This window comes from Aspergillus multicolor, assembly GCF_047715735.1.
Source record: "Aspergillus multicolor strain CBS 133.54 unplaced genomic scaffold BDW74scaffold_26, whole genome shotgun sequence".
In the NCBI taxonomy this organism is placed as follows: domain Eukaryota; kingdom Fungi; phylum Ascomycota; class Eurotiomycetes; order Eurotiales; family Aspergillaceae; genus Aspergillus; species Aspergillus multicolor.
In genome coordinates this window covers 356,534-382,664 of record NW_027395977.1, presented here as the reverse complement: position 1 = coordinate 382,664, position 26,131 = coordinate 356,534, and the positions used below count along the sequence as shown (strand labels likewise).

Sequence of the window (26,131 nt, the reverse complement as noted above, 5' to 3'; positions counted from 1 at the left end):
CCTTAATTGTTTGTTTACAGGGCTCTGTTCAGCTACAGGCAAAGGGCTAAAGGATAGGTCATTGATGGGATATGTAACCCCGCGCTATCTCGATTCGCCATGGAGCTAGTACTCTTAGTATCTTCTAGCATTATTTTCAACGGGGTTGAAGATGTATACAGATTCAATATTCGTTTACGCGAATAATGTTGAAGGGCAAAGTCGCGCCGATACCCTCCGCAGCCTCGAGTCCGCTACACACACAAGTTTCGAGAAGAGGAATACCCGCAGAAGCATAATCGCCAACAAGCCAGACCCCATCGTCTCCATTCTTCCAATGATTCTGTTTCATCAACTGGTCAGCCACCCCTGCGCTCGTTGCAAGGATAACATGGTCGAATAGCCGCGTCCGGAGTCGGTACGCACATACCCCCGTATAGATCACAAGGACCTGGGATGTTCCGTTGTTGGTGCCAGAGGTCACATAGAACACTTCCTTCGACATCTGGGCATTGATACCAGTACCCTCTGTAAGCGCATCTTGGAGTTTCTGCACGTCGATGGTGAGATGATAGACGGCGAGAGTGCGCCTGCGGATGGCCTGGCCCATTCGAACGACGCGATGGCTGCAGGCCAAGATGGACGCAAAGAGTGGGAGGAGGTACCAGTCCATCAAGACGTGAGAGAAATGGATATGGCGGGTGTACTGGTCCATAGTCTCAGTTCGACTCTCGTTGGTGATGTTTATATCCCGAGCGCGTGGCGGAATTAACAAGAGAGCAAAACTGAACCAGACGTAGCACAAGAGCACGAGTATGACGATCAGCAAGCTGTTTATCAGCAGGCATGCGAGGATTCCTGGCCGGTGGGAATGCGAGCCCGAGAAAAGCGTGGAGTGCTGCTCGCACTGGGGGATGTCAACCGGGGTGTTTTTGACATTGTTGGCGTTGCTAGACCAGGATCTTAAGCTGCAGTAGGGCTGATGGGTTTCGATCTCGAAATTCAGGTGGCGGAGGAGCTCCAGGAGATTTGTACAGTGGCCAGCAGAGAAGGTGTGCGTGGGGATGTCGACAGTGGGTGCATCCTTACTCTTGGTAAGGGTGGCTGGGTGGGATAGAGTAAGACGATCGTTCTATGACGCAGTCAGTACAAATCTGTTCACCAGTTGTTATTGATGATCTTTAGAAGACCTACCGTTTCAATAACAGTCACATCGTAGCCATCGTTTGCAGTGCCCAGGCTGCAACAAGGCCCGCAAGGCCACTGCCGACAATTGCAACAGTGCTCTTGGGGTCTTTGCTCTGAACAGTCACTTTTGGCGGTCTGTAACTTGGGGGAGCAGAAGCCAAAGAAGCCAAACTTGAAGGTAAAGGTCTCCGGGCTATGGTGAGAACGGCGGAGAATTGAGAAGTCATCGGAAACAAGACCTGTTATGGACGGGGAAATTGTCAAGGGTGAGGAAGTACTATTTGCGGTAGGAAAGGGGTTAGCGGAAGGAAAACGGAGAAAGAAAAAGAGTGAGGGAGACAGTGAGGGAGATGCTCGGAGGTTGAAGAAGGGAAGGTCAAATAGATGATGGTGGGAAGTTCGGGAGAAAGATGGGCTTGGGGTGAATGAGAAACTCCTTTGACAACAAAATGTCTGTCCCAACTGTATGGCTTTATTAAAATTTGGAATCTCCCATTTGGACCAGTAGATGTGGTGATACATGCAGGGCTAACTGGATAGAGTGATTCATGCCATTTTTTTTTTCTGTATATAAAGGAACAGCATCATCAAGAACATTCCTGCTGCCAGACATCAATTGAATCACAGAACATTCGCACACTCAGACCTTGGCCTTTCCTGTACGTATAGTCATAGTTTGTATCCCCTGCCATGTTCTGTTTTGCTTGTTTATTGTACATGGTAGATATGGTACTATAGTATGTGACTGGGTCTGCAAACGAAGTAACCCGTATCCTGCTTGGATTGCATGAGAAATGTTTTTACCCGGACGGCACGAACAAAAGTACAGGTATGGTGATTGTTCTCTTGAAGGGCCCTCTCGATATGGCTTTTTGGTACATTGCTTAGCCATGTTCAACCTGTGTATGCCTGCGATTCCCAAGTCCGAACGTGAGCTCGAACCTATAATGGTAGCGCTTTGGTCGTTAATAAGGTTTGAGAAGACCAACTTCCTAGTACAAGCGTCGCTCGCTTCGGCTTTTGATCGAGCTAGCTAGGTGGGTAGCGATGGGCTAATTGCTTCCACAGAGGCGGATTAATCGCAAGGTCCCGACCATTATGACGGGAAGTAGGTTGAGTACCCTACAAACTAATGCGCCTGCTACGCACCACGCCCAAGCAGAAGCCGAGGTGATCGCCTGTCCTATGGTCCGGAAAATGATTATTGATCAACACTATCTTGACGGGATTGTGTACGCGATCTTTGATTTGTCTCCAGCTGTTCGATCAGCAGCGATTGGCGCCGGCACTAGGACTGATCAGGAGCCCGAGAACAAAGAAACCCTTGCTGCCTAGCAGGGTGCCTGATCTTAGTGCTTACCTTGCAGCAGATCGAAATTATCTATCCAAACACCAATGGAGGCTCCTGTTGGGAAGCCCTCACCCATGTCAAAAAGGCGCTCAAGTATAAATACCCTTGCTGCCATGCAATGCTCATCAAACCATCTAGTCTTCTTGCTATCAACCCGAGTTCACGACGCCAACAACAATCCCAAATTCAATCCGCTCATAAGCTCTGTTTGATTCACTACAGACACGAGGACGTCAACATGCCCCTAACTTACGACCCCGAGTTCCTCTCCGCCGTTGGCCCTCTCCTCTCCGCGCGCGCCGCGGCCGCAAAGCCCGCACCTCACGACATCCCGGCCCTGCGCACCATCCTCGCGGCCGCACTTGAAGTCCCTGCGGCCGCAGCACCAGCCCACCCAGACATCGAAGAGACGCACTTCTCCGGCCCCTCGTACGACGGCCACATGGTCGACATCTACCGCGTCGCGCGGAAACCTTTGTCTAACACCGAACCGGCGATCGGACCAGCAATTGTCCACGCCCACGGCGGCGGACTGATTTTCGGCTCTGCGAAGCAGTTAACCCGTTTACACCATCATGCTATCGTCGCGGAGACGGATGTGCCTGTGTACACGGTTGAGTATCGTCTTGCGCCTGAACATGTATTTCCAGCAGGCGTTGAAGACGTCTACGCAGCGCTGAAATGGGTTCAGGAACAGGGGGAGGCCATAGGCGTTGATTGCGCCCGCATCGGCATCCAGGGCGAGAGCGCGGGCGGGAATCTGGCGGCCGCGGTGGCGCTCATGGCGCGCGATCGGGGCCTCAGTCCGCCACTTGCGAAACAGATTCTCGTCTATCCTATGTTGTACGATCGGACTGTGTTGGAGGATGATGAGAAGGATCCGCATGGAAGTATGCGCATTTGGAGCTTTACGAATAATCTTACCGGGTGGAGTGCGTATCTTGGTGGACGGGAGAATGTGGGATTGGCTACGACGAGCAAGTATGCGGTTCCTGCGCGGGAGATAGACTTGAGGGGGTTGCCGTCGACGTATATTGATGTTGGGGGACTTGATATCTTTCGCGATGAGAACGTCAAGTATGCGGTGGGGTTGGCGGCCGCAGATGTTGATGTCGAGTTCCATTTGTACCCTGGTATCCCGCATCTTTGGGATGGTGTTGCGCCCGGCATTGAGGTTTCGAAAAGGGCATTAGCGAACCGCAAGGCTGCTATTTTGAGCTTTTAGATGATTTCTGCCACCTGAACTGGGCTTGATAGAGCGAGGGGGCAAGTGTGATCAAGGATCGTAAATAGAAGGGAATATACAGTTTCGGCTTTTTTCTCATGATAGTATTGAACAGGAATCTAAATCCAAAAGACATATTATTGAGTACGCCGACAAGTTTGCGGATATAGGAAGATGAAAGACATCTTGGGAACTCGGGAATATCATGGCAGTTAGGCCTCGGCAGTTTCATGACAATGTTCGATATGCTTCGGGCCTAGAAAAGGTGGTGATATAAAATGAGGTTTTAACAGTTCCTCTTGTATCTCAAAAGTAAAGCAGAACCTGAATCACATAACAACGCACCTCCACTCCCAATAGTCGTTACAGCACTTATCACAACAGCAGCAGCCTTCGCAGCAGTCTTCACAATAGCAACCGCAGCAGCAATCATTGCAGCAGTCCTCCTCTTCCACTTCCCTCCGTGGATGCCGACTAGCAGGTCTCAAAGTTGGTCTCGGCGAACGCCTGTGCTCATGTCCCCCTTGCTCTTGCCCACCATTCGCCATTCTGTGGCGGTGGTTAGAGTACCGGACTGGGTCAGGCCTTGCTGGGTGGTACATGTGTTGAGAATGCCGTCTGGACGGAGGATGGCGTCGATCTGGGGGATGATGGTGCCTGTGAGTATTGTGGTGGTGCGGGCGCTGGGTAGGCATTTCCTAGAGTGTTGTAATGTAAGTCTAGTAGGCTAGGATGATGATACTCGTTAGATGTCAATCCAAGGTGGACTTTGTTGTCAAGCGCTGGAGACACGATGTCGGCAATCAATGGAAGCTGGAGGACATGCGGGGTAGCCGGGGCGCGGGAATGGGAGGAACCTTGGAACAAACGGTCACTTGCCTTGATACTATCCAGATGTTTTCCACAGGCGTGAGGATCGTAGTGCAATCTGAATGAATGCCCAGGATCTCGGCTTCGTGCCAAGTGTATGGTAGATGGTGTTGTACAGGTATCATCATACTGGAATTCTGGGAAACGAAGGCTACGAACACCCCGGATCGCGAGAGCTGAGTAAGATATGTACGGTGTAGCACAGGATTCCCACTATTGCGAATTCAGGCGGCTGGCTTTAGGAACCTTATGAGAAATATGAGGCTAATCAACTTAATGTGGAGAATGCACAGTTGGGCTTGTGATTGTCTTTATCTCTTTTCCTTCTAGGGGGTTTTAATGGGCTCTTCTATCACTACTGTCATACTACGGTAGATACCAAGCGAAGATTGATACCTCAGGCTAATATGATGTTCGCTATAGTAAGCACCTATTTCAACGCAAAAGGCTCGACGTACACCGGGCTCCCATCAAGTTCCGGTTCCGAGGCAGATGTAGGAGGTGTCTGGATCTGTCTCGTCTCAATCCTAGGGCTGCTACCGTCATCGGGCGAAGATGAAGGCGACTCGATACTCGGCACTGGAGAAGGGATATTGAGATTCAGATACCCCGTTGCATTCCCATAACCTCCTAGGGCTGAGATCTGTTCTGTCTTGTTTCCATCTGAGGGCTGGATATTCGGAATCAGTTCAGCCCCGATGCTAGCCACCGCATCCTCGACCAAATCAAGCACCGAGGTACCGGACAGAATGCGTATAATGGAGATGTCAACGCCCAGCTGTTTGCCGAACCAATTCCGCGTCTCGACGGCAACGAGCGAGTCCATGCCAAGCTCGTTGAGGGGCACATGGACATTGGTGCTTATTTTCGCTGTGTCGAGACGGAGGAGGAGTGCCAGGCGGGAGGAGAAACATTCTAGTTATACCTCAATCAGCAACAGCCCCTGCAACCGGAAACACATCATCCGGTAAGACATACCTTGAATAATCCCTCGCGCCTGTTCTCTACCCGTCGCATCGGCAAGTTGCGCCTTGACAGACAACACAGCCTGCGAGACCGTCTCCCCTCTACCTCCCGCACCATCAAGACTTGTAGCCTCGACAAAATGCCCAAACCGCGGATCAGTCCCCCATACGACGCGATCACGAAGATAATCCGCATCACTTATCTCACCTGCATCATCTAGACAAACCCTCTTCAATCCACTCACGATCTCCGCGCTAAACCCCGAATCCGCCGGACTAGCGCGCACTGCCTCAGCAAAGTGCTCCAGGAGATCCGGCACAGAAAGCGGATATGCACCAGACGCTTCTAGCTCCTTCGGCTGTAGAAGTCGGTGCTCGTTCCCGCCACGCGTGATGTGTCCCGCTCCCAGGATTGGCCCGATATGCATCACCGAACCCGCAAGACCAGCTTTTCGGCGCTGCGCGACTAGGCCCGCCATGTATGCGTTGGCCGCGGCGTAGGCTGCTTGCCCGGCGTTGCCGACGATGTAACTTAGCGATGAGAAGAGGATGAAGAAGTCGAGGGGGTGGTGTTCGTTGAATATCGAGTGCAGGTTCTGCGATCCCGTTACTTTGGGACCTGTTACGGCTTCAATGTCAGATATGGCTGTGTTTGAGAGCGTGCTGTCGTGAAGAACCATTGCGGCGTTGACGACGCCGGCAATTGGTGGAATTGTAGCGTCGGCTTTGACCTCGGCGTGCAGGGCTTGGGCGGCGGATTTGTCTGTGATGTCCATCGCGCAGACCTTGAGCGTTACTGCGCCGGCTGCGTGCATGCTGTCGAGCCATCTTTGCGTGATTTGCGCGCTTGGGTTGCGGCTTGTCAGGATAAGGTATTTTGCGCCGTGGTGGATAAACCATTCTGCGAGGGATTGGCCTAGATCGCCGGTTAGGCCTACAAGGAGGTAAGTCTTGTCGGGTGACAAGGTAAGGCTGTGTGATGCAGGTGCTATGTCGATGGGTACTGTAGCGTCCGCTGTCCAGTCAATAGTTGTGAATGGATCAGTAGCGTCAGATATGAGATGCGGAATCTGGCTGAGAGGGCAGATGAGGTCGTCCACGTACCCAGCAAGATCCTGGAATGTAGGTGCGTGTAATGGCTCTGCCAACAGCTCATGTAGCGACACATTGTGAGGCGAGATTTTGGAGGATGACGGTCTGGTGGAGAACAAAGTATCTGCTGTGTGAACCTTGCAGGACACCGGAAGGACAGACGTCAGGCGCTTATGCAAACCGTCCCTGTTGTTTTCTGCTAGCGACATATCCAGGAATACTGAAACATTTGGTGGCAACTTGGCCCTCATTGTGCTTCTGTGTTCCAAGGAGTGGACAACGATTGAGGGATCGTCCTTATTGACAGCAGTTTGCGACTCATCTGTAACGATGTAGACAGATACTCCACGCCCGCTAGCATGACGGCGTAGAATACCGAGGAATTCGGGCTCAATACCCCGTGCCAAGATTGCCTGTCCGGTCGTCGCATTGGCACAGATGGTGTGAGATAGCAACTCGCAGCCAATCCCGAGCAGTAGTGCATCAGAAGCCGCATCGGCATTGACAGGAACGATATGGTCTAGGGGTATTTGGGCCACTGAAACATTCGATGGTGAGAGCGCAAAGACAGTCGCGCCAGTATCCGTACACCTTCCAATCAAGGGAAACAGATACCGTCCGTCTGCCAGCTCTATGGCCGAAAAAAAAGAGTACAGGGCTCTCACAGGCATGGAATTCGTACCTTTCGACGTCAAGATACCTGGCTCCTTGAAAAGTGCAAGCCCGCCCGACTTCTCCTTGTAGCGAACAGAGACTCTCGCATTAGCAGGACTGATATGCTCCTGAATCCGCCGCTGCTTTGAGTTATACCGAGCATTCCCCACCTCGTGCTCACACATGCGTGGAATCAAAAGGTGCCCATCCTTTGTTAACCGATACTCCGGCTCTGTCGTCCACAATATATCGCGCAGCGCACCCTCCTCTTCCCACATCTGAGTACCACGCAACCGCAAGAGCATCTCCGCAAGTCTCCGGGCATCAACGATCGCGTCGTCTTCAACATCAAGAATCTGCAACCGGAGATCCTTTCGCTCATTCCGCACAGAGCGGGCCATCCCGATGGTCATGTTGCTGTAGGCGGCAGATCCACGCGTTACCCAGAGGACATTGTGGTCGTCGTTCCAGAGGGCCTTGAGAGCTTCTAGCTTGGAGGTGATCATATCCTTGAAGATTGGGCTTTCCAGCTCCGTCAAAACGAGGATCGTTCGAGGTATATATGCCATCCTATTGACGGCCTCCAAGGTTTCGACAAACTTGATCGCGCGGAAGAACTGGCTAAGCATGAACTGGACTTCCGTGGAAATCTTAGCTGTTTCGAGCGTTGCACCTCCGACGATAAGCAGGTCACCTAGGAGTTTTGCTGCTTGAGCATTGACCCTAGCAAACAAGGGTTGGCGGAGAATGGAGATGCGCCGGTCGACTGCCTGTGTCAGGAAGACGGAAAATGGGCACACGAGTTCTTCGCTCTTTCCGGGTTGAGAAGCAATGCAATCGACTCCGGAGTAGCCTGCCTTCTGCAGTAAGGAGTGCCACTGGGCCGGTGATGTTGGCGGTACGAACTTTGCCAGACCACCCATCAGGAACCCAGTCCGCATTGATATTTGGCTAGTGGGTTCAATGAATATCAAGTGTCCGCCTGGTTTGACAAGAGAATAGATATGGCGTAAGGCTTCTGACCTATCTGATGTGGTATGCGTGAGGTTCGTGGCGATGACGAGGTCGTATGCGTGCATAGTATAGCCCTGGGTTGCTGGGTCGGTGTTGAGGGTAATTGGTTTGGCGAGGACATTATTATTAGACGTTAATGCGCTGAGCTCTTGCTGGGCAGTAGTCGAAATGCCTGTAGTGACTGCAGTATATGTGTATGTGTAGGACTTGAAGGTTGAGCCGAGTTCTTTGAGGATGGTGCTGGTCGTGCCTGCAGTGCCACCTGTTCACATATATTAGTAGATGGCCACCTATCGACAGAGGTCCATTGAGTTGCAAGACTGACCAAGGCCCATCATATCCATATTCGGATACCGATGCGCTATCTGCTTCACAAACCCAGCAGCCCAGGTACAGGCCTTCCTCCATCCAAGTCCGTCAGCATACCAGCCATTCAACAAGTCTTCCCTGCGCTTCGGGTCCAGGGCGGCCACATCGCCTCGGACGAAAGCGGGATAAGCTTCGCCAACAGTCTTGATAAGCCTCAAGTCGACGTCTCCGGGGTACTTCTGAAAGAGACAGAGTATGTCATCTTCAGTGTCGTCTTCCCACTCGGGCTTACCCTTCACTAGCTCCCAGCCCTCAGCAGCCACGCGCGAGACCAACTCACCAGCCCAGTCTATGAGATGCTGATGATGCAAAGCAGCACTATGCTTTTCAAGGCCTGACTCTTTTAACTGAGTCCACAGCCGCTTGGTATAGAAGTGCACTGCTCGCTCGCACGCATACACACGGTCAACTTCTTCCGCTGTCCACGGTGTCTCGGGCATGGCTCCTTTCGACCCTGAATCTGGTTCCGCGGGCGCCCAAATCTCTTCGGAGAAGATGTTGCGGTCGTCTGCGCTGGTGGCTTTGGTCAAAGGTATTGTCTTCACAGCCTCAATCTGAATGATGCCGTCGCCGGCGGTGGTATACAAGGTCACGTCTCCTCCATCCTCTGCGCCCGAGCCGTTAAGATCACTTGCGTCAAACACCAAGTCCTCCTCATGGGGATTCCTACGTCCACAATGATACGGGTTAATCCGAATCGCACCAATACTCGTCGGCACATGCAACCCCCTCAGGCCCCCATCGCCTGGATACGTCATCGCCGCCGGCAGGGCCTGAAATGCAGCATCCAGCAGTGCAGGGTGGACAAGCGTATCATGCAGCGGAGGAGGTGGGCTAATGGCACCAGACGAATAGCCCATTTTCCGACACAGGCTCGTGATGCGCTGGAAGGTGCCGCTGTACCCTAATCCTAGGTCTGAGAGGGTGCTGTAGTATTCGTCCACGTTGAGCGCGAGCATGTTTGGGAGGCCTTCGGCGTTATTTGTCGAGCGGCTTGGGAGGCTGCTGGTGCTCGGCGATCCCAGGCGCACCGCGACGGTCCCGCTGCAGACTAGATTGAGACTGTTGGACTCCTTGGTAGCGGGCGAGTGCACGGTCCAGCGCGCAGTCAGGGCTTCCTCGGTGGCTCCTTCTCGTCTGCGTGTGCGTGTGCGTACCCGTTGAATATCCGTCAAGGTCAGGATCACCTCGATACTCGCACTTTCATACTCGAACGCAATAGCTCGATGGATAACCAAGTCAAGTATTTCGATCAGCTTTACCTCCACCCCCACCTCGTCCTGTTTTGCCTTGAGCACTGCGGCCTCACAGGCCATAGTCGCATACCCCGCAGCCGGAAACACCATTCTCCCCTGTATGCGATGATCGCCTAGCCAGGATATCTCCTTGGGGACGAGGAAATTCCGCCATTTCAACTCTGTATCCGTGGCATCGCTGTACGGAACGCCGAGCAGACTATGCACGGGTCCAGACCTCATTCGCCGGGCGCGCTCCCAGCGAGAGGCATACCAATAAGCTCTTGAGTGATCCCAGGGGTATGTGGGCAGGTCCCGAACAAAGGACGTTGGTGTGGCGTTGGGAAAGAACGTCCGGTCGTAGTTGCCGAAGTTGACGGTGTTTGTGTCTTGTGCGCAGTGTGTCCAGATTGCCCCGAGACCTTCGGCAAATGTGGCGATGTCGTCTTTTTTTCGTGCAAGGACGCCGGTGTATGGGATGCGAGTTTCGCTTTTGGTTGTGTCTTGGATTATCTGCTGAACGGCGGACTGGAGGGCGGGGTGTGGACCGATTTCGAGGGACAAATCGAAGGGGCCAATCTCTGGCGCTGTGAGTGCTATTTCGATCGCATTAGCAAAGAGGACTGGGCTAGTCATATTGGTAACCCAGTACTCGCTGGCCAGCTTGTCGGTATCGGTTGCTGTCATGCCGTTGCCTGGATGGACACTCGAAAGCCACACCGGTGCGCCTTTATCAGGGATCAACGATTGAATGTCGCACGAGTGTAATGCCTCAAGGTAGGGCGTAGCGCAGGACAGCATATGATGTGAGTGGTACGCCGTATCAACCCTCAAGAGCCTCGCGAAGATCTTGTTGTTATCAAGCCTCATCTTCACCTCCTTGATAGCATCGACATTACCGGAGATAACAACATCGGTAGATGAGTTACACGCCGCGACATCAATCCGTCCCCGAAACTGCAGGGAATCACATATATCCTGTGCTTCAGCTGTCGATAGTCCACTGGCGAGCATTGCGCCTTTCAGCCTATTCTTTCCACCTGCGTGCTTTGCACACAAGCCACGATAGTACGCTATCCGAATGGCATCGGCGGCCGTGGTGAAGCCAGCCGCGTACGCAGCAGCAATTTCGCCAGACGAGTGGCCAACAACAGCACGGAACTTGACGCCAGCATTACGCAGCATATCCACGAGCAGGATTTGAGTCGCTGTGCAGAGAGGCTGCGAGATAGCTGCCTCAGTAACGCGACTGGTTTGGGGGGGCTTCATGAGCTCGTCCTCGATTCTCCAATTAGGGCGGTCTTCCGCGCGTGGGAGGGTTGCGAGTGATTGATCAAGCGAGCGCAAGATCTCGCGAGCTTGAGGGGAAGAATGGAGGATTGACTGTCCCATGCCTGCCCATTGGGCACCCTGGCCTGTGAAGATGCCTAGGATCCTTGGGCCTCCAGCATGTTTTGCAGATGGTCTGCTTCCAACCAGGGCTTTTGGCGTGCGTGCAAGAATTATCTGCATCTTTTCCAGGAGGTCATGCCTGTCAGTGGCTGTGATTGATGTTCGGAAGCCGTGGAGAGATTTGTTGTACTGTAAGGTGGACGCAATGCTGCGCAAATCTGCTTCTGGACATGTGGACTGGAGATACCCTGCCAAGTTTTGCAGCATCCGGACAAGGCTCCGCTCGGACTGCGCGGAGAAGACGAAAGGCGTCGTTAACGTGGGTATCTTTTGATCAGCATGCATGGCCGGAGGGACTTTTGTGGTCCTTGTGTCGTTATAGCTCTCCAGGATAACGTGCCCATTACTTCCACCAAACCCTATGCTGGTTTAGCCCTGATCTCCCACCAGCTTAGGGCTGCAGAAGACTCACCAAAGCAATTAACACTCGCCCGTCTCGGTACCCCCTCAGGAAGAACAGGCCACGGCTTCGACTCCGTCGGTACACGCAGGTACTTCGCATACGGCTCAACTGCCGGACTCAACCTCTCAAAGAGCAGATTCGGCGGAATAACCCCATGCTTGACAGCCAGCGCGGCCTTCAATATCCCCGCTATCCCCGCCGTCGCCTCCGTGTGGCCGATGAGCGTCTTGATCGAGCCGATTGCGATGACATCTTCTTCGCCCAACCGCCCCCGCTGTTCCTCCCCAAAGAAGGCAGCATGCACGGCCTCCGCCTCCCTTGGATCCCCCACCATCGTCCCCGTCCCATGGGCCTCAAAATACTGCGGTCGATCTCCGCGCCGAGATATATTCAGTCCAGCGCGCGCGTATGTTCGCCGGATTAAAATCGCCTGCGCCTCGCTGCTTGGCACCGTGATCCGCCGCGTATGCCCGTCGTGGTTCGCGCCTGTCTCACGGATGATACAGTCGATGGGATCCCCGTCTGCAATAGCCGCACTGAGCGGTTTAAGAATCAGAGAAGCGACGCCTTCGCCACGGCTATACCCGTTTGCGTTGGCGTCCCACATGCGTCCGCGCCCGTCGGGGGATATCATGCCTAGGCTGCTGCAGACTATGTAGTTATCTAGCACACAACAAAACAAGAATTAGCGCGACACTATAAAGCTGGAAAAAGGGAGTAATGGGGTGGGAGACATACGCGGACTAATATTCAAGCACGCCCCGGCAGCAACAGCAACGCTCGCCTCTCCACTGCGCAGACTCTGCACGGCTAGATGCACAGCCATCATACTAGAACTACACGCCGTATCAAGGCATATGCTCGGACCCTGCCAGTCGAAGAACCAGCTTATGCGGTTCGCGTGGATACTCCGCGATACGCCCGTTCCCGCGTAAGCAGGGATAGTATCCACGTCATCTTGTATGAGATCGCCGTAGTCTGTGCTCATGAGGCCGACATAGACCGCTGTATCTGAGCCCCTAAGACTCTCCATCGTAAGACCTGCATTTTCGAGACCTTCGTACACGGTCTCGAGAAGCAATCGTTGCTGCGGATCCATGGCTTCTGCGTCGGCGGGCTTAATGCCGAAGAAGGGGGCGTCGAAGGCGGCGATGTTTGTATCGGGTGACAGGAAGTGCGAGTATTTTGTTTTGATACTGCCGTGGTGTGGGCCATATTTGGGATCGTAGTGGTATCCGCGCCAGTTGAAGCGGTTGGCAGGGATTTCGGAGAGCGTGTCGACGGGCTCTCTTAGTAGAGACCAAAGGGAGGAGGGGGTGTTGGCGTTTCCTGGGAACCGGCAGCCGGAGCCGATTATGGCGATGGGTTCGTTGGGATAGCAGGGCATCGTGGTTGGTTTTGGTATGATCAAGGTAGCTTAGGTACAAGAGGTGGTATCACACTTGACACCTGCATTTATGACAACAGGCGGACGATGGGGGCATGAGCGCCATATATTCTAACCGTCAGCTCTCAGCTCTATTCTACACACGCTACGTGCTCGTGGCTTGCCTCAAGCTGGATGGGCAGCCTGACCTGCCAATGCGGGGGCCGTAAGCCTCCCTGCAGCCCCAATCCCAGTCCCATCTCGAGCATTCTCTAAACTAGGGCTAGATAGACTCCGCGCCATGCCGCGTCCGAGTGAGATGAGGACAAAATATTCGCTGTCGCAGTGCTCAGCACTGGCCATGGTGTTATTAAGCGACATATCGCATGCAGTGCTCATCACCCGAGACACGATGCAGCTCTTTTGTCAGCCGTGGCCAAGGAACTCTATATTTAATAGACTGCTAGGTAGTAGGGTTGACGACCCGTGCAAGTGGTTAACTGTTGATGTCATGTCGCACAGAATCCCTTTGTTCGCTTTCTGCAGAGTTCGATTTGCCCTTTACAGGCGGGACAGTGCCGAGTCCGGGGGTGTTGCTAGGGGCCTTTGTTCGCCCCATAGCCTGAACGCGGCTGTTGCTCATTATCTGATCTGTGCTTATTGCATACTGCTTTGGCAGGTGTCTTTGTTGTACGAGGCCAAGATAGGGCCGAGGTGATGTTTTGCAGTGGCCCCCAAGATCATGCGCAACCAGTCTTGGAATTTACTCTTCTAATCGCAGTATGGTGATTCGAGCGCAGGTAAGTACAGAAGGTCAGGTTCCATGTTGTCTCATCACACCCGAAGAGACGTCAGCCCGCGCCTTCAGCAACAAAAGTCTCATAAGTCTAGACGTGGCCGTTCCTCGGATTGGCTGCTTAGCAACTCATATTACGGCTACTGCACCTCCGAGCCTCCGGCACATGCCTAGACGCGGAGGATAGACCCTAATCGAGAAGATGTCCGATGAGAGCCTAGATAAGCTGCGTTGGTGGGGGCCGATTTCAGCTCCTGATTGAGACGAGGGAACGAATAACAGCTTCTAATCGTGAGTTCTGTTGGTGGATCCCGTAGCTAAGCCTGATGCCCATCGTATGTACACGAACTCTCGTTCATTTGGCCTCCACTTTTTGGAGGGACGTGCAGTGTTGCATCAGAGGGCCGTGCTATGCATAATTGCTGATGGCCAATGAGAGATGGCTCACTGGTGCCAGGTCTCAGCGGGAGCACCCATCGCAGGGCTGGACTCCCTGCTAGCAGCTGTGCGCTTACGCAAGTGTGAGACAATCTCCACCAATAGTATTGGCGCAACACCGTTGGTATAGTAGTCATGTAGGACTCGGAGTAAATCATGAACCTTATTGTGGAGGTTTCGCACCGGGGCTGGGCAATAATGGGCTGTTCGCTCGCAGTGCATATGGCACGTAAGAAACTGCCTAAAGATGTCTCCCGTTGGTGGAATCTATTTCAAATGCCTGGCCAGGATGGCAGTGCTAATGTGCTGTGACTTGCAGTAGCGCAAGTAAATATAGTCCGGCGCTTATGGTAGGCCAGACATGCCGAGGGTTGGGTAGATATGGTGGGTAGGTTTGAGTCGAAATGCCGAGGGCGCTGCGGACGAAACGGAGATTCTTCCAAGTTTAGGCGCCCAAGGCACCCGCCCGCGTGAACGTTGTTGATTCAGGGAAACGCTTACTTGATTGGATGGATAGTTCGCGACTCAGCCTCTTACGCCGCAAGCATTGCATATGTGGGCGCCTGAGCGCGGCCCCTACCTATCTGCATTTACGTCCAGCCGCTGCTGCGTCCGGGGCCAATACCGGTGTCAAACAGCGATTTATCACGCCAAGCGGCCCGGGGAGGGCCTGAGGTTAAGGTGCCTGGTGCGGTGGGACGTTGATGAGGTAGGGTAGAGTAGATTAGCTCTGGATGAACTTGCTGTCCACCAATCATCTTCAGAGGGTCAGACATTTCAAAGCGGTGATCTAGGTTCGGAAATCGCTCGAAAAAGAAGCATGCAATAATCACTGGCTTACTCCCACCAAGCAGCGTGTAACCCCGTGCCTGATACCTACCTCCAATATCTGGCACGTGCTTTTTCTTCTGTCTTCTAGTCCACTGACTGAAGGTGTGACAGAAATCTTACTAATTCCGAAATCTGGCCCCTTACACAGCAAAAAGCAAAACGCATTGTCACCTTCCGTCCGTTGTGGCGTTGTAGTAGACACGGGTTCTAAGGTTAGGGTTAGGGCATCCGCCTGCATTTTCACCAGTTATTGTCACACCCTTTCAATGAACAACATTGCGGCTAACATGTTGGCTGGAATTAAGCCATGTTTCGAGTCTTATAGGGCCAGATACATTGGTTCAAGGCCGGCCCTGTGTGTTAGCGTGATCAATTATGTGGAGTGGTTCGGCGCCAGCAGAGGGGGTTTGACATGCATCTATCGGACTCCTTGACAAGCTGATTACTTTGGAGATAAGGAAGTATCAATATAGGGAGAAATTCCTATAATGCGATAGTTTCAAATAGAATACAGTTACCTCAATCCAACCTTGGAAAGCCACTGAACAGTGAGCTTTGCGTCACTTTGACATCAGCCCTAACCTTAGTCACCCATCCCATTCCCCTTTCCATTCTCACTGAAGCCACCGATCAGTGAGATACCCCGTCGCAAACGCATAAACCGCCTTGTGCACGATATCAATCACCTGCTCGTTCACCGGCCACGTCCTACATTGAGGTCAGAATCAGCCACCTATCCACAGTCCTTCCCACTCTACACCCACCGCCAAAGCCAGAGGGAACAACTCACCAAGGCAAAGCCCCAACCCCCATCCAATTCTCCAGCGTCTGATCGATAAGCAGCCTAACCGAAATAAACATAAAATCCGCAAACGGCCCTCGTACACCATTAGCACTCATAAACGCCCGGATAATAGCCGCCACCGCGCCCTGTCCGTAGTGCATGGCCATATTCCACTGAAACATGCCGTCTTTCTCGGGGTTTGAGACGGAGAGAAGGCGGGCGAGCGTGTAGCCCGGCACGTAGGAGCTCGGGCGGCCGGTGAAGAATTGCTCGATTTTTTCGCCGGCGGTCATGCTGTTCTATCTTGTTAGTGGGAGGGAGTAACACTAGGAAATAGATGGATGGGGCGTACGCTGCAACGCCGAGGAGGCCCGCGCCGACGCCGTAGAGGACGCAGCTGCCGACGAAGAAGGGGCGGGATGGTTGCGAGGGGATAGTAGTGCGGCGGGACATGGTGGGTTTGTTCTACTCGTGGTATGCAGATAGTTATCGTAAAGATCTTAGAGCTCAAGTCATAGAATATTACCAGAAGGCAGTAGGGGTAAAAGGCGGGGTATAGCATGGCGTATGCATGACGCAGATCGAGATTAAATGAACCATGGAACGGATATGCCATGCGGGAAGCTGCTTAAGGTTACCGGCATTGTCCCGTGCTCCGAAGTATACTCATGTAGCACAAGTATCAAATCAAATTCATTCCAAGCTAGACAGGCATACCTATAAATAAGACGTTTCAATTTACCCTGATAATCCTCCAAGCAACGCCATTACTCAGATCAAAAGTCATCAAAAGTCAAGAACAGAAACCATCCAAGAAACCTAGCCACCTAAGCACGAACCTGATCTTTCCAACCCTCGTACAGATCCGCATTCGCCCCCTTAACAAGATCCGCACACTTCTCACCAACCATATAAACCGAGTTCTGAATTCGACAGTCCGGAATAACAGGCATGACACTCGCATCTGCAACCCTCAACCCCTTAATTCCATGGACCTTAAGGTCAGGTCCAACAACGCCCTGCCCAATATCTTTGCCCAGACGGGCAGTGCCACACGGATGGAACGCCGTCTGGCACCGATCCAGCACAGCGCGCTTCATCTCGGCATCGTTGTCAAGCGGCATTTCCCACGGGTACTCGGCGACAACGAGATCCTTAAAGCCGTCGACCTTTGTGAGCAGGTCGTATGAGAACCGGATTCCCTCGCGCATGGCGATGATGTCCAGGTCATCCGCAAAAAAGTTCAGGTTGATGGCTGGCTGCGTGAGCGGGTTGTTGTCGATAAGCGTGACCTCACCGGGCTTGGAGATCGGACGGACGAGGTCCACGACGACGGTGAGGTGATTGCCCTTCTTGGGAACGGGGTAGTGCCACTGGAACGCCGTGCCGAACATACACACGAAATCGAGTTCGAAGTGTGGCTGGCCATAGGGGCTGAAGGGGTCCTTACCGCCGAACTCCTCCTTGGCCTTGCGGTATTGTTCATCCTTTTCCAGGTAGGAGTCGACGCGCGGGAAGCCGACGAGCTCGAGGAGGCCGGAGGAGACGGGGCCCGTGTGCGACTTTTCATATGTAGACACGGCGCGTTTGTTCTCTTCCGTCCCCTTGCGAAGGAGGTAATCGTCCATGCCGTAGCCTTCTTTCACCTGCAGGACGAAGGGGACGCCCGGGTGGTCGATGAGGTTCTGTCCGACGTGCGGGGAGTCGACGAGGGTGTCGATGCCGTGGGTTGCCAGGTGCTCGGCTGGTCCGATACCGCTGAGCATGAGGAGTTTCGGGGTCTCAAAGACACCCTGCGAGAGGATTACCTCGCGGTTGGCAAAGAAGGACGTCTCAGTCCCATCGGGCTGAATCACCGTCACGCCCTTGCATTCCTTCTCAACGGGGTCGATAATCAGCTTCTTCGACTGCGCGCCCGCCAGGATCGTGATATTCGGCTTATCCTTCACGAACAGCCAGCTTCCAGACCGCTGCCCATGGTAAATAGAATCAACGCAGTGCGTGAGTCCCAGCATCTCCCCATCATACACATTCTCCTCCACCTTCTCGCCCATATTCTTCCACGCCTCCGTAATCGCATCCCGGAACGGCTGCATTCCGTCCAGCAGTTCAGCATGGCTAATATGGATCGGCCCCTCGCCAGGCCCAATCTTCTTCAGCTCCTCCGGGTAAATCCCATGGTCATCATGGTACGTCGCGCTCTTGCGCAGGTAGGGCAGCAGTTTCTCCCATGTCCACTCCTCACCACCATACTCCCCCCACATGTCGAGGGTCGGCTTGCACCCCGGCAGCCAGGTGAAGTAGTTGAGCGAGGAGCTGCCGCCCAGCACCTTGCCGCGGGTGTTGGGCTTCTCGATGCGCTCGTAGTCGTCGCGGCGGACGAGAGTCGTCTTGTACGCCCAGTCGTGGGCGCTGCCGCGGAGGTCCATGGCGCTGCTTGGGGTCGTGATCTCGGGAATACCGTAGGGGTTTGAGGCGCCCGCTTCGATGATTAGGATGCGAGCGGAGGGGTTGGAGGCCAGGCGGCCGGCGACGGTGTTGCCTGCTGTGCCGCCGCCAACGATGACGAAGTCGTAGCTGTTATCATTGGTGGGAGCCATGGTGCTGGGCTCTTGGTTGTGATTGTTGGACTGGTTTGAGCTTTCTGATGAAGGGTAGGAGGATGCGATTGCGATGTTCTGATAGACAGTGGGTTCGTTTCGATGGGCGGCGGCGCGCCTTTTATCCACTGCCCATCCCTGCCATCCTGGCGATCATCATAGGGCCGGCGCTGCATGGGGGTGAGGGGTGAATTGGAGAATGGGATCCAGCTCCAGTGCAGACTCCAGTCGGGCTTGGAATCGTAGTGATCAGCTCTATAGGACCCCGCACGAGGTGTCGTCGTCGGGTGCCGGTGTCAATGTTGATACCACTATCAATTTCTACCAATCTTGTCTATCGTGAACGTCCAATCGGAATGTACAAACAAAGCCGGTCTCGATATGCTCGCCCAAGAAAGGTTGACGCCTACTGGTCCAAGACGCCGCAACAGCTGAAAAGGAACAAATGTGGCGTTAGCCGAGCCATTCCCGAACGATCTCCGGCTTACATCGCTATGATCGCAGCATGCACGGTCCTTCCTTTTGCCTTCTTTTCTTTGTTCTTGCGAGTCGTGGCCCCGCTCTGGACTTCAAATTTGCAGGAAGGGAAGACGTCACCCTCACATGCAGTCTTTGCCCGGTTGTTTGCTGTCGTTGCCCTGTTCTCGCCGACCTCGCCGAGTGACGCCGAGTGGCCCACAGCGGGCTGTCTGCTCCACAAACGGTGCGCTACTGGGCTGTCAGAAGCTTGTCATACCGGACTCTGCAGAAAGCGTGTCACGTCAGAGTGAAGGCCAGATCCGGGCGTGCCGGGCTTCGTCGATCGGCGGTTGGATCAACTGAGTTGCAGATAAGGAGAGGTCGAGTCCGAGGGATCCGAGTTTATTCCATCGAATGAATCGCCTCTGTAAGCTCTACGGGCATGTCTAGGCTCTCTTCGCCTGTTTTATTATTCGTCGCAATATTGATTATTCTATCTAGGTCTGGCCACGGTCGGCAAAGGTACAAAGTGCTGAGCTGTACGATTCATCTCTACCTAGGTACGATACTGGCCATGCATGAGGCGCAGTCTACCCCTCACGACTAGCTGTACCTGGTAAGTTGTGGCTTCAGCTGAAGGCATCATCGATGTTCCTCTGTGGCGTATACTCCGCAGTGGAGATACCAACATGCAGGGCACTGGTATCCTTACTAAATGCTATCAATTGCAGATTACAAGTACATACCCCTCACCAATACCGTAAAGGGTCATTTGTGGCTTGTCAATAATATGGATACTTGCTTTACTTCACCTACCAGGCACCATGCTTAGGTACCTAGGCTACACTACTCGTGCAGGTTCATACGAGTAATGCGTCTAGACCCTCCGACCCTTCCCCTCATGAGTACCTATAACAATAGAACGTAAGGTACATCTACCTCAACCGACGTCATTTCTCCAATGTTGATGCTTATTTTTTAGTAAAAATCGCTCGGTCGGCCCGAGTGGTCCCCTCAGGTCGGTCCATGCTTAGCTATCGATTCCCCATTATACCTAGGTATTGCGTCCAGAATTCGAGGATCATGTATCTCGCTCTTTCAATACATTAGACATTATCGGCAACCTCCTCATGCCCAGTGACCGGCTTCAGAACCTCGTTCCCATCGTCAATGGGTGTTCCGTGTAGCTCGGCCTCGATGCGCTTGATGCGCGTCTTTTCCTCGTGCGCAGCTGTATCGCCGAAGATGAGGTCCATGTCTTCAAGCGTCTATTCGCAAATATAGTTGTCAGTGTCGTTTGAATGTTTCACATATCAAGAACTGCTGAGCAACGCACCTTTCCGCGAGTCTCTGGGATAAAGAAGAACGTGAAAGCGAGCGCTAACAGGCAAAATGCCGCAAAGAAGATGTATGTTCCCCAGGAGATTGTCTCGAGCATGTCTGGTGTGACGAGTCCGATAATGCTGCTAGAATTAGAACACAGTGTTAGAGTAAAGGGTGAAAGCACGTACAAGTTACACATCCAAGTCGCCGACGTCGTAATGGAGATGGCCTTGGACCGGATCGAGAGATTGAATATCTCGGACGGTAGAACCCAGCCGATGGGTGCTATTACAGCATCAGCTCCCGATGACCCTAATCAAGCAGAACACAACCGAGCTCACCAAAGGAATAGCTAAAGTTCACATCGTAGATGTAGATGAACGCGATCCCTGCCCATCCCGCGGCCTTATGGTCTACAAGGCTCGTGCCATATGCCCCAACGATAGCGCCGACGATGACCAACGAGATACAAGTACCGGTTGCACCCGCCATAAGCAAGACGCGACGGCCGACTTTGTCTATGAAGAAAAGGGCGGGTAGGGTGCTGAAACAGTTGACGATGCCGTAGACGCCGGTTGCGAGAAGGGATGAAGTGTTCCCGTCGAGACCCAGCTGGGCAAAGATAGTTGGGGCGTAGTAGATTATGGCTGTTGCCATTCAGTTAGATCTTGAGCTTGTAGCGAGATGAAGGATATAGGGTACTGCGCACCATTGCACCCCATGAACTGCTGGAAGAACATGACGCAGCATCCAATCGCCAGACGCCTGAAGCGAGCCCATGTAGTCAGGAAGGACATATACTTTTTGATACCATATTAGCTTGGGCCGTGTCTAGACTTGGTGTAGGACATACCTGAGCAGCGTGCAGTCTGATGCCGGAGAAATTGGGGAAGTTCTCTCTCACAAAGCTGTTCTCCAGCATGATAGACGCCCGGATCTCGAGGTATTCATTCCGCAATTCAAGGCTATCGCCCGCCTGTCGACGTAGCCTAGACAATGCAGAGAGTGCCTCGTCATCGCGCTCCTTCATCAACAGCCATCGAGGTGAGTCCGGAAAGAAGAGCATGCCGATACCAAGGATCACTGCCGGGGCAATTTGAATGGCGAGAGGAAGTCTCCAAGACGCCTCAGACTGACCTGTGCAACCGCCTTCCGGGACATCGGTGTAAGGGTCAAAGGAATCGCCCGCATAGGGCACGTTTGGGGCGCAGCGGGTCCCGCCAATGTAGTTTGTGCCGTAGTCAATCCAGTAACTGACGAGGATGCCGATCGTGACGGATACTGTGGGCGTCAATCCAGGCACTCTGAGAGGCACGGTATAGAGAGTAAGACAGACGCTGCTGCACAACCACAAGCCCCCCACGAATCTCCGGTATAGACACCTCGGAGATATACAACGGCACGACCATCGTGAGCATTCCGACCGCCAATCCAGCAACTGCTCTACCGGCGAAGATCATGGGGATGTTCACTGCCGCGCATTGGATGGCTGAACCGATCACGAAGATGACGACGGCAACGTTGATGGACATCTTCCGTCCGAATCGGTCGGCGATGGGGCCGTTGATGAGCGATCCGAACCATGCAGCTATGCACTCGTTAATCGGTGCTGAAAAAAGGAGGTATTATGGTACTGACCCAGCAAAAGCGTCGACACAAACCACCCCTTGAACCCACTGTCGCTGAAAATATGCGGGAACCGGGCTGCGAAGGACTCCATGGTGATGACGCCGCTTATTACACCTTGGTCATATCCGAATAGCAGCCCACCGAGGGTCGAGAACTACATATTGTTAGTAGGCGAGAAGATTCACTTTCCTGAAGCTAGACATACCGAAGCCACGCCACATAGGTAAGGATTCTGTAGAACAAGGCTGAAACCGTCCTTCGGCGGGCTATTCGAGACAGAAGCCATGGCGTCGAACTTCGATCCTTCCCGATGCTTGGTCTTCTTGGGTAAACCATGGCAAACCCACGGGGCTTACGGGGCTTTATATGCCAGGCCCAAGTCACGTCGATCGTGAGTGTGACCCGCGGAGTGCTATGGCCCGGCCAATGACGAGAGCAGAGAGGGTGAAGATCGGCCAGGTTGGGGTCGCACAGCGCGGGGAAGGCGCCAGCAGTCGGAGCTCGTCCGACCGTGGGCCGATACCTGCCAGTTATCGGGGAAGGTGCAACGATTTCGCGGTCGGCCGTGCCTTCCTTGCGGTGATGGGCCCGACTGACCCATAATACCTCCAATCTGCCCAGGTTCTATTCCACGTACTCAAAATGCTTCCCTTGGACAGCGATCTTGAACCTAAAAACATTGAGCAATCATACCATCAATGATCGGCTTCTTTGCTCTGAGCTAGTAGGTATATAAGGCTCAGCGGTACACGAGACTGTATTAGATATGGACGGTTGAACAACGGACGAGCCCTCATGCATCTGTCATTTCTCAGCTGCAAGAATTCAATACATACACATTCGAGCTGACCTCCTCTACAACTATCTATTCAGACCGCAGTATTATTCCCCGGTAAAGGGAACTCCTCAAGCACCTGGACATCCCCGGTAATCTCAAACGCAGCGGTCGGATAGTCCTCATCCACATCCACAAGAAGCGTATACTTTCCAGGGTACAGTACAACACTCCCATCATCAGTCCCCCTCGTCAACGGCGCAACCGTAACCTCCACATCCACTTTCCTCGTCTCTCCAGGTTTAATCGCAGAGGCCCTATTATACCCAACAAGAATCTTGATCGGCGCAGGCTCAGGCCCAACGTCAGGGGCACTGGCGAAGACCAGCGCGACATAGTCGGACGTCACATCTCCGGTATTAGTGACGGCGAGAGAAAATGTATCGACCACGTTCGAGTCGGGGTAGTCGCCTGCTGCGAGGGTAGATGCCTCATATGACCCGAAATCTGTCTTTGCCCAGGAGACGTTGAAGGTTGTATAGTGCAGACCGTACCCGAATGGGAGCACGGCGTTCTCGTACCATCGGTACGTCCGCCCGGGGTTGTTCGTCCCAGGGCGGAGATTCATATCTGTCATCGGGACCTCGTCGACGTAGGCCTTGGGGTACTGCGTGATAGGCAGCCGACCAGCAGGCGCGACCTTGCCGGTAAGAACGTCAAAGACACCTGTGCCACCAGATTGGCTAGGATATCCGACCCAAACAATTGCACCAACACCATCAGAGGCTAGTAGCGCAGAGTTATCGACCTGCCCGCCTCCAAATTGCACGACAGTAAGTGGTTTGCCAATATCAGCCAGCTCGAGGATGAGGTCTTCCTGGTTGCCCGGCCAGTCGATGCGCGTGCGGTCAAGCGACTCTTCTTCGATGGTAAGGTCGATCCCGCCAAAGAAGATCACGGCGTCAGCTTCAGCGGCGATGTTGACTGCGTCTGGGAACCCATCCGTGCTTGTCGAGTTGACCTCTGTACCTTGTGCCGTGAGAACCTCGTACCCCAGTGCCTCGGCGGCCTCGATCATGGTCGGGATGTACTTGGCAGGACCGGCATAGTTGCTCTGTAGCTCACTGGAGAAGTTAATGAAAGGCCCAATAAGCGCAAGCGTCCCATTGCCCTTCAGCGGCAAAGTCCGTTCAGCATTCTTCAGCAGCACAGTCCCCTGCGTCGCAACACTCCTGGCCAGATCCTCCGCTTCGCTTGTGGCAACATCCTCCCACCCCAGAGAGCGCAGGGGCTGGTCATCCGCAGGATCAAAGTACCCCAGCTGCACGAGACTCGTATAAAGCCTCGTCAGCGCGACATCAAGCGTCTGTTCATCAACCAGCCCCTGCGCCTCCGCCTCGCCGAGGTACGTCGGCAGCCACGTTCCACAATCAAGATCAACGCCCGCATTCAACGCTGCAGCCGCAGCCCCCGGTCCACTGTCGACGTAGTGGTGATACGTTTGGATCCGCTCAATCGCCCCGCAGTCACCCGTAACCCAATGTCCATCGCCTTCCCAGCCCCAGTGCTCGCGGAGAACAGTCTGCAAGAGATAGCGGTCCGCACAGGCCGGAACCCCATTGAGCGCGTTATAGCTGCACATGAAAGCTCCCACATTCGCATCAACAGCACAGGTCTTGAAGGGCGGGAGATAGTACTCAATCAAATCAGCAGGCGAAACCCTCGCATCAAACTCAAACCGGCTAATCCCACCCCATTCCTCGAGATCGTACGCAGCCAGATGCTTGCATGTCGCGACGACCTTCGGATTCGCAGAATCATCACCCTGCAATCCAGCGACAAACTCCTTCACATACCGCGAGCAGTGCAAGGGATCCTCACCGGGCGTCTCCTGCCCGCGTCCCCAGCGCGGATCCTTGAATGGGTTGACGTTGGGTGTCCAGTAGTCCAATCCCGCATGACCGGAGTTCGAGAACGCGCGCGCCTCGGTGGAAATTATTGTCGCGACGCGGTGGACCAGCTCATCGTTGAACGCCGCGCCGAGGACAATAGGCGCAGGGAAGGACGTCGCGTAGCTATACTCGCCGGACTCCTCGAAGGTAACACCGTGCTTTGCAGCGACGCCGTGGAGAGCCTCGTTCCACCAGTTGTAGGCGGGTAGGCCGAGGCGTGTGCTGCCGGCTGCTTCGTGGCCCGTGTTGTTTATTTTTTCGGCGAGCGTTAGGGCTGCGACGAGGGATTTGGCGCGTTCGAGGGGTGTTAGGGTTGTGTTGCAGATGTCTAGTTCGGAGAGGGGGCCGCTTGTGCAGTCCGGGTAGTTGGATTGGGCGGAGACACTGGAGGATAGGAAGGTGAGGGTGGCAATGTGCCACGGTTTGAGGACGACCATGGTGATTGAGGTGGATTTCGTTTCTCATGAACCTAGGTATGCTTGTTGACGGGTGCGTGGGGAGTGTGCCAGGTATTTATGTACTAGCATCCGCACCCTTGCTACACTAACCGGCTGATTTTTTCCTCAATCTGCCAATAAACAGGCTATACTCCCATACTATTACGCTCTCAATGCAAGGATTTTGATGATCCCCTGGTGTCAAACAAGAAATCAGGCTGATACGCCGCCGGATCTTCCGTTCTGCAGGGGAGTCAGGGTAAACTCCGGCTATATGCTCAAGTATGACGTGCAGGGTAGGCAGGGGTTACTCCGCAAAAAGCTGCAGGGCCAAGGAGTATATAAAGCCAAGACGCAGGCACAGGCTATAGAACAGGTCTGAGGATGTTGATCATCTGCAGGCCACTATATATATTCCTCCAATAAGGTATGCTACGTAAGTGACGTGCTCGTCGCTCTGCTATCCGGCGTCATGATTGTATTAGTCTGGGTCGTAGTTAAGAAGCGCTGGGGCTTGCTTTAGTCTAACTGCTCATTGAGGTACGTTCATAGGTATAGGTACCAGGAGTATCATTATTCTGGTCAGGACTATGCTATAGGAGGCAAAACGCAGAAAACCTTCGTGCTCTACCAAACAACAGACAATCACTAAAACATGAACATATGTTGTGAGAATTTCAAAAGATTCCTCTGAGTCATTTGCCAGCGACCATCTTTCAGGGTTGGCTTTCAACCACTAGATACTCTCACAACTTCCGTAAAGATGTACCCGAACGTTCGGTGGATATCCAACGGAAAGCTGGGGAGCTGCGCAAAATGGCTTATGAGTGCAAATATCAATGCCTGCATCAACAATCCCCTGGTAGCTTAGTTGGTTTAAAGCGCAAGACTGTAATAGTATAGTTTCATCTTGAGATCGCCAGTTCGACTCCGGCCCGGGGGAT

At 53.5% G+C, this 26,131-nt stretch overlaps 7 protein-coding genes and 1 non-coding gene across 8 annotated transcripts; 2 read left to right on the top strand and 6 right to left on the bottom strand.

Annotated features, from left to right (window-relative positions):
- Positions 1 to 163: 163 nt before the first annotated feature.
- Positions 164 to 1,859, bottom strand: BDW74DRAFT_181273 (uncharacterized protein; the record flags this gene model as incomplete). The annotated part of the gene is made up of 2 exons (XM_073729988.1): positions 164 to 1,111; positions 1,806 to 1,859. The coding sequence occupies 2 exons, from the start codon at positions 1,857 to 1,859 to the stop codon at positions 164 to 166; spliced, it is 1,002 nt and encodes a 333-aa protein (XP_073580837.1).
- Positions 1,860 to 2,617: 758 nt separating this feature from the next.
- Positions 2,618 to 3,933, top strand: BDW74DRAFT_159032 (alpha/beta hydrolase). Its single transcript, XM_073725412.1, has one exon. It carries the CDS (start codon positions 2,637 to 2,639, stop codon positions 3,741 to 3,743), a length of 1,107 nt encoding a protein of 368 aa, XP_073580836.1. The 5' UTR covers positions 2,618 to 2,636; the 3' UTR covers positions 3,744 to 3,933.
- Positions 3,934 to 5,043: 1,110 nt separating this feature from the next.
- BDW74DRAFT_181271 (uncharacterized protein) lies at positions 5,044 to 13,184 on the bottom strand (the record flags this gene model as incomplete). Its single annotated transcript, XM_073729987.1, has 5 exons — positions 5,044 to 5,528; positions 5,592 to 8,600; positions 8,664 to 11,753; positions 11,807 to 12,448; positions 12,536 to 13,184. 5 exons carry the CDS (start codon positions 13,182 to 13,184, stop codon positions 5,044 to 5,046), a joined length of 7,875 nt encoding a protein of 2,624 aa, XP_073580835.1.
- A 2,658-nt stretch (positions 13,185 to 15,842) lies between these two features.
- Positions 15,843 to 16,465, bottom strand: BDW74DRAFT_181270 (uncharacterized protein; the record flags this gene model as incomplete). The annotated part of the gene is made up of 3 exons (XM_073729986.1): positions 15,843 to 15,936; positions 16,019 to 16,306; positions 16,365 to 16,465. The coding sequence occupies 3 exons, from the start codon at positions 16,463 to 16,465 to the stop codon at positions 15,843 to 15,845; spliced, it is 483 nt and encodes a 160-aa protein (XP_073580834.1).
- A 221-nt stretch (positions 16,466 to 16,686) lies between these two features.
- Positions 16,687 to 18,936, bottom strand: BDW74DRAFT_159026 (GMC family oxidoreductase). Its single transcript, XM_073725411.1, has one exon. It carries the CDS (start codon positions 18,610 to 18,612, stop codon positions 16,840 to 16,842), a length of 1,773 nt encoding a protein of 590 aa, XP_073580833.1. The 5' UTR covers positions 18,613 to 18,936; the 3' UTR covers positions 16,687 to 16,839.
- A 1,125-nt stretch (positions 18,937 to 20,061) lies between these two features.
- Positions 20,062 to 22,316, bottom strand: BDW74DRAFT_67082 (sugar porter family MFS transporter). The gene is made up of 9 exons (XM_073733407.1): positions 22,229 to 22,316; positions 22,033 to 22,177; positions 21,731 to 21,982; positions 21,248 to 21,675; positions 21,104 to 21,194; positions 20,736 to 21,041; positions 20,583 to 20,679; positions 20,408 to 20,534; positions 20,062 to 20,339 (listed from the first exon to the last, which is right to left on the bottom strand). The coding sequence occupies exons 1-9, from the start codon at positions 22,307 to 22,309 to the stop codon at positions 20,178 to 20,180; spliced, it is 1,689 nt and encodes a 562-aa protein (XP_073580832.1). The 5' UTR covers positions 22,310 to 22,316; the 3' UTR covers positions 20,062 to 20,177.
- Positions 22,317 to 22,892: 576 nt separating this feature from the next.
- Positions 22,893 to 25,189, bottom strand: bxlB (putative beta-xylosidase; the record flags this gene model as incomplete). The annotated part of the gene is made up of 1 exon (XM_073731400.1): positions 22,893 to 25,189. A coding segment is annotated over one exon (2,297 nt), but the record flags the coding sequence as incomplete, so codon positions are not given.
- Positions 25,190 to 26,043: 854 nt separating this feature from the next.
- On the top strand, positions 26,044 to 26,130 carry BDW74DRAFT_t165. Its single transcript has one exon. It is a non-coding gene; the product is annotated as a tRNA-Tyr (tRNA).
- The last annotated feature ends 1 nt before the right edge of the window (position 26,131 follows it).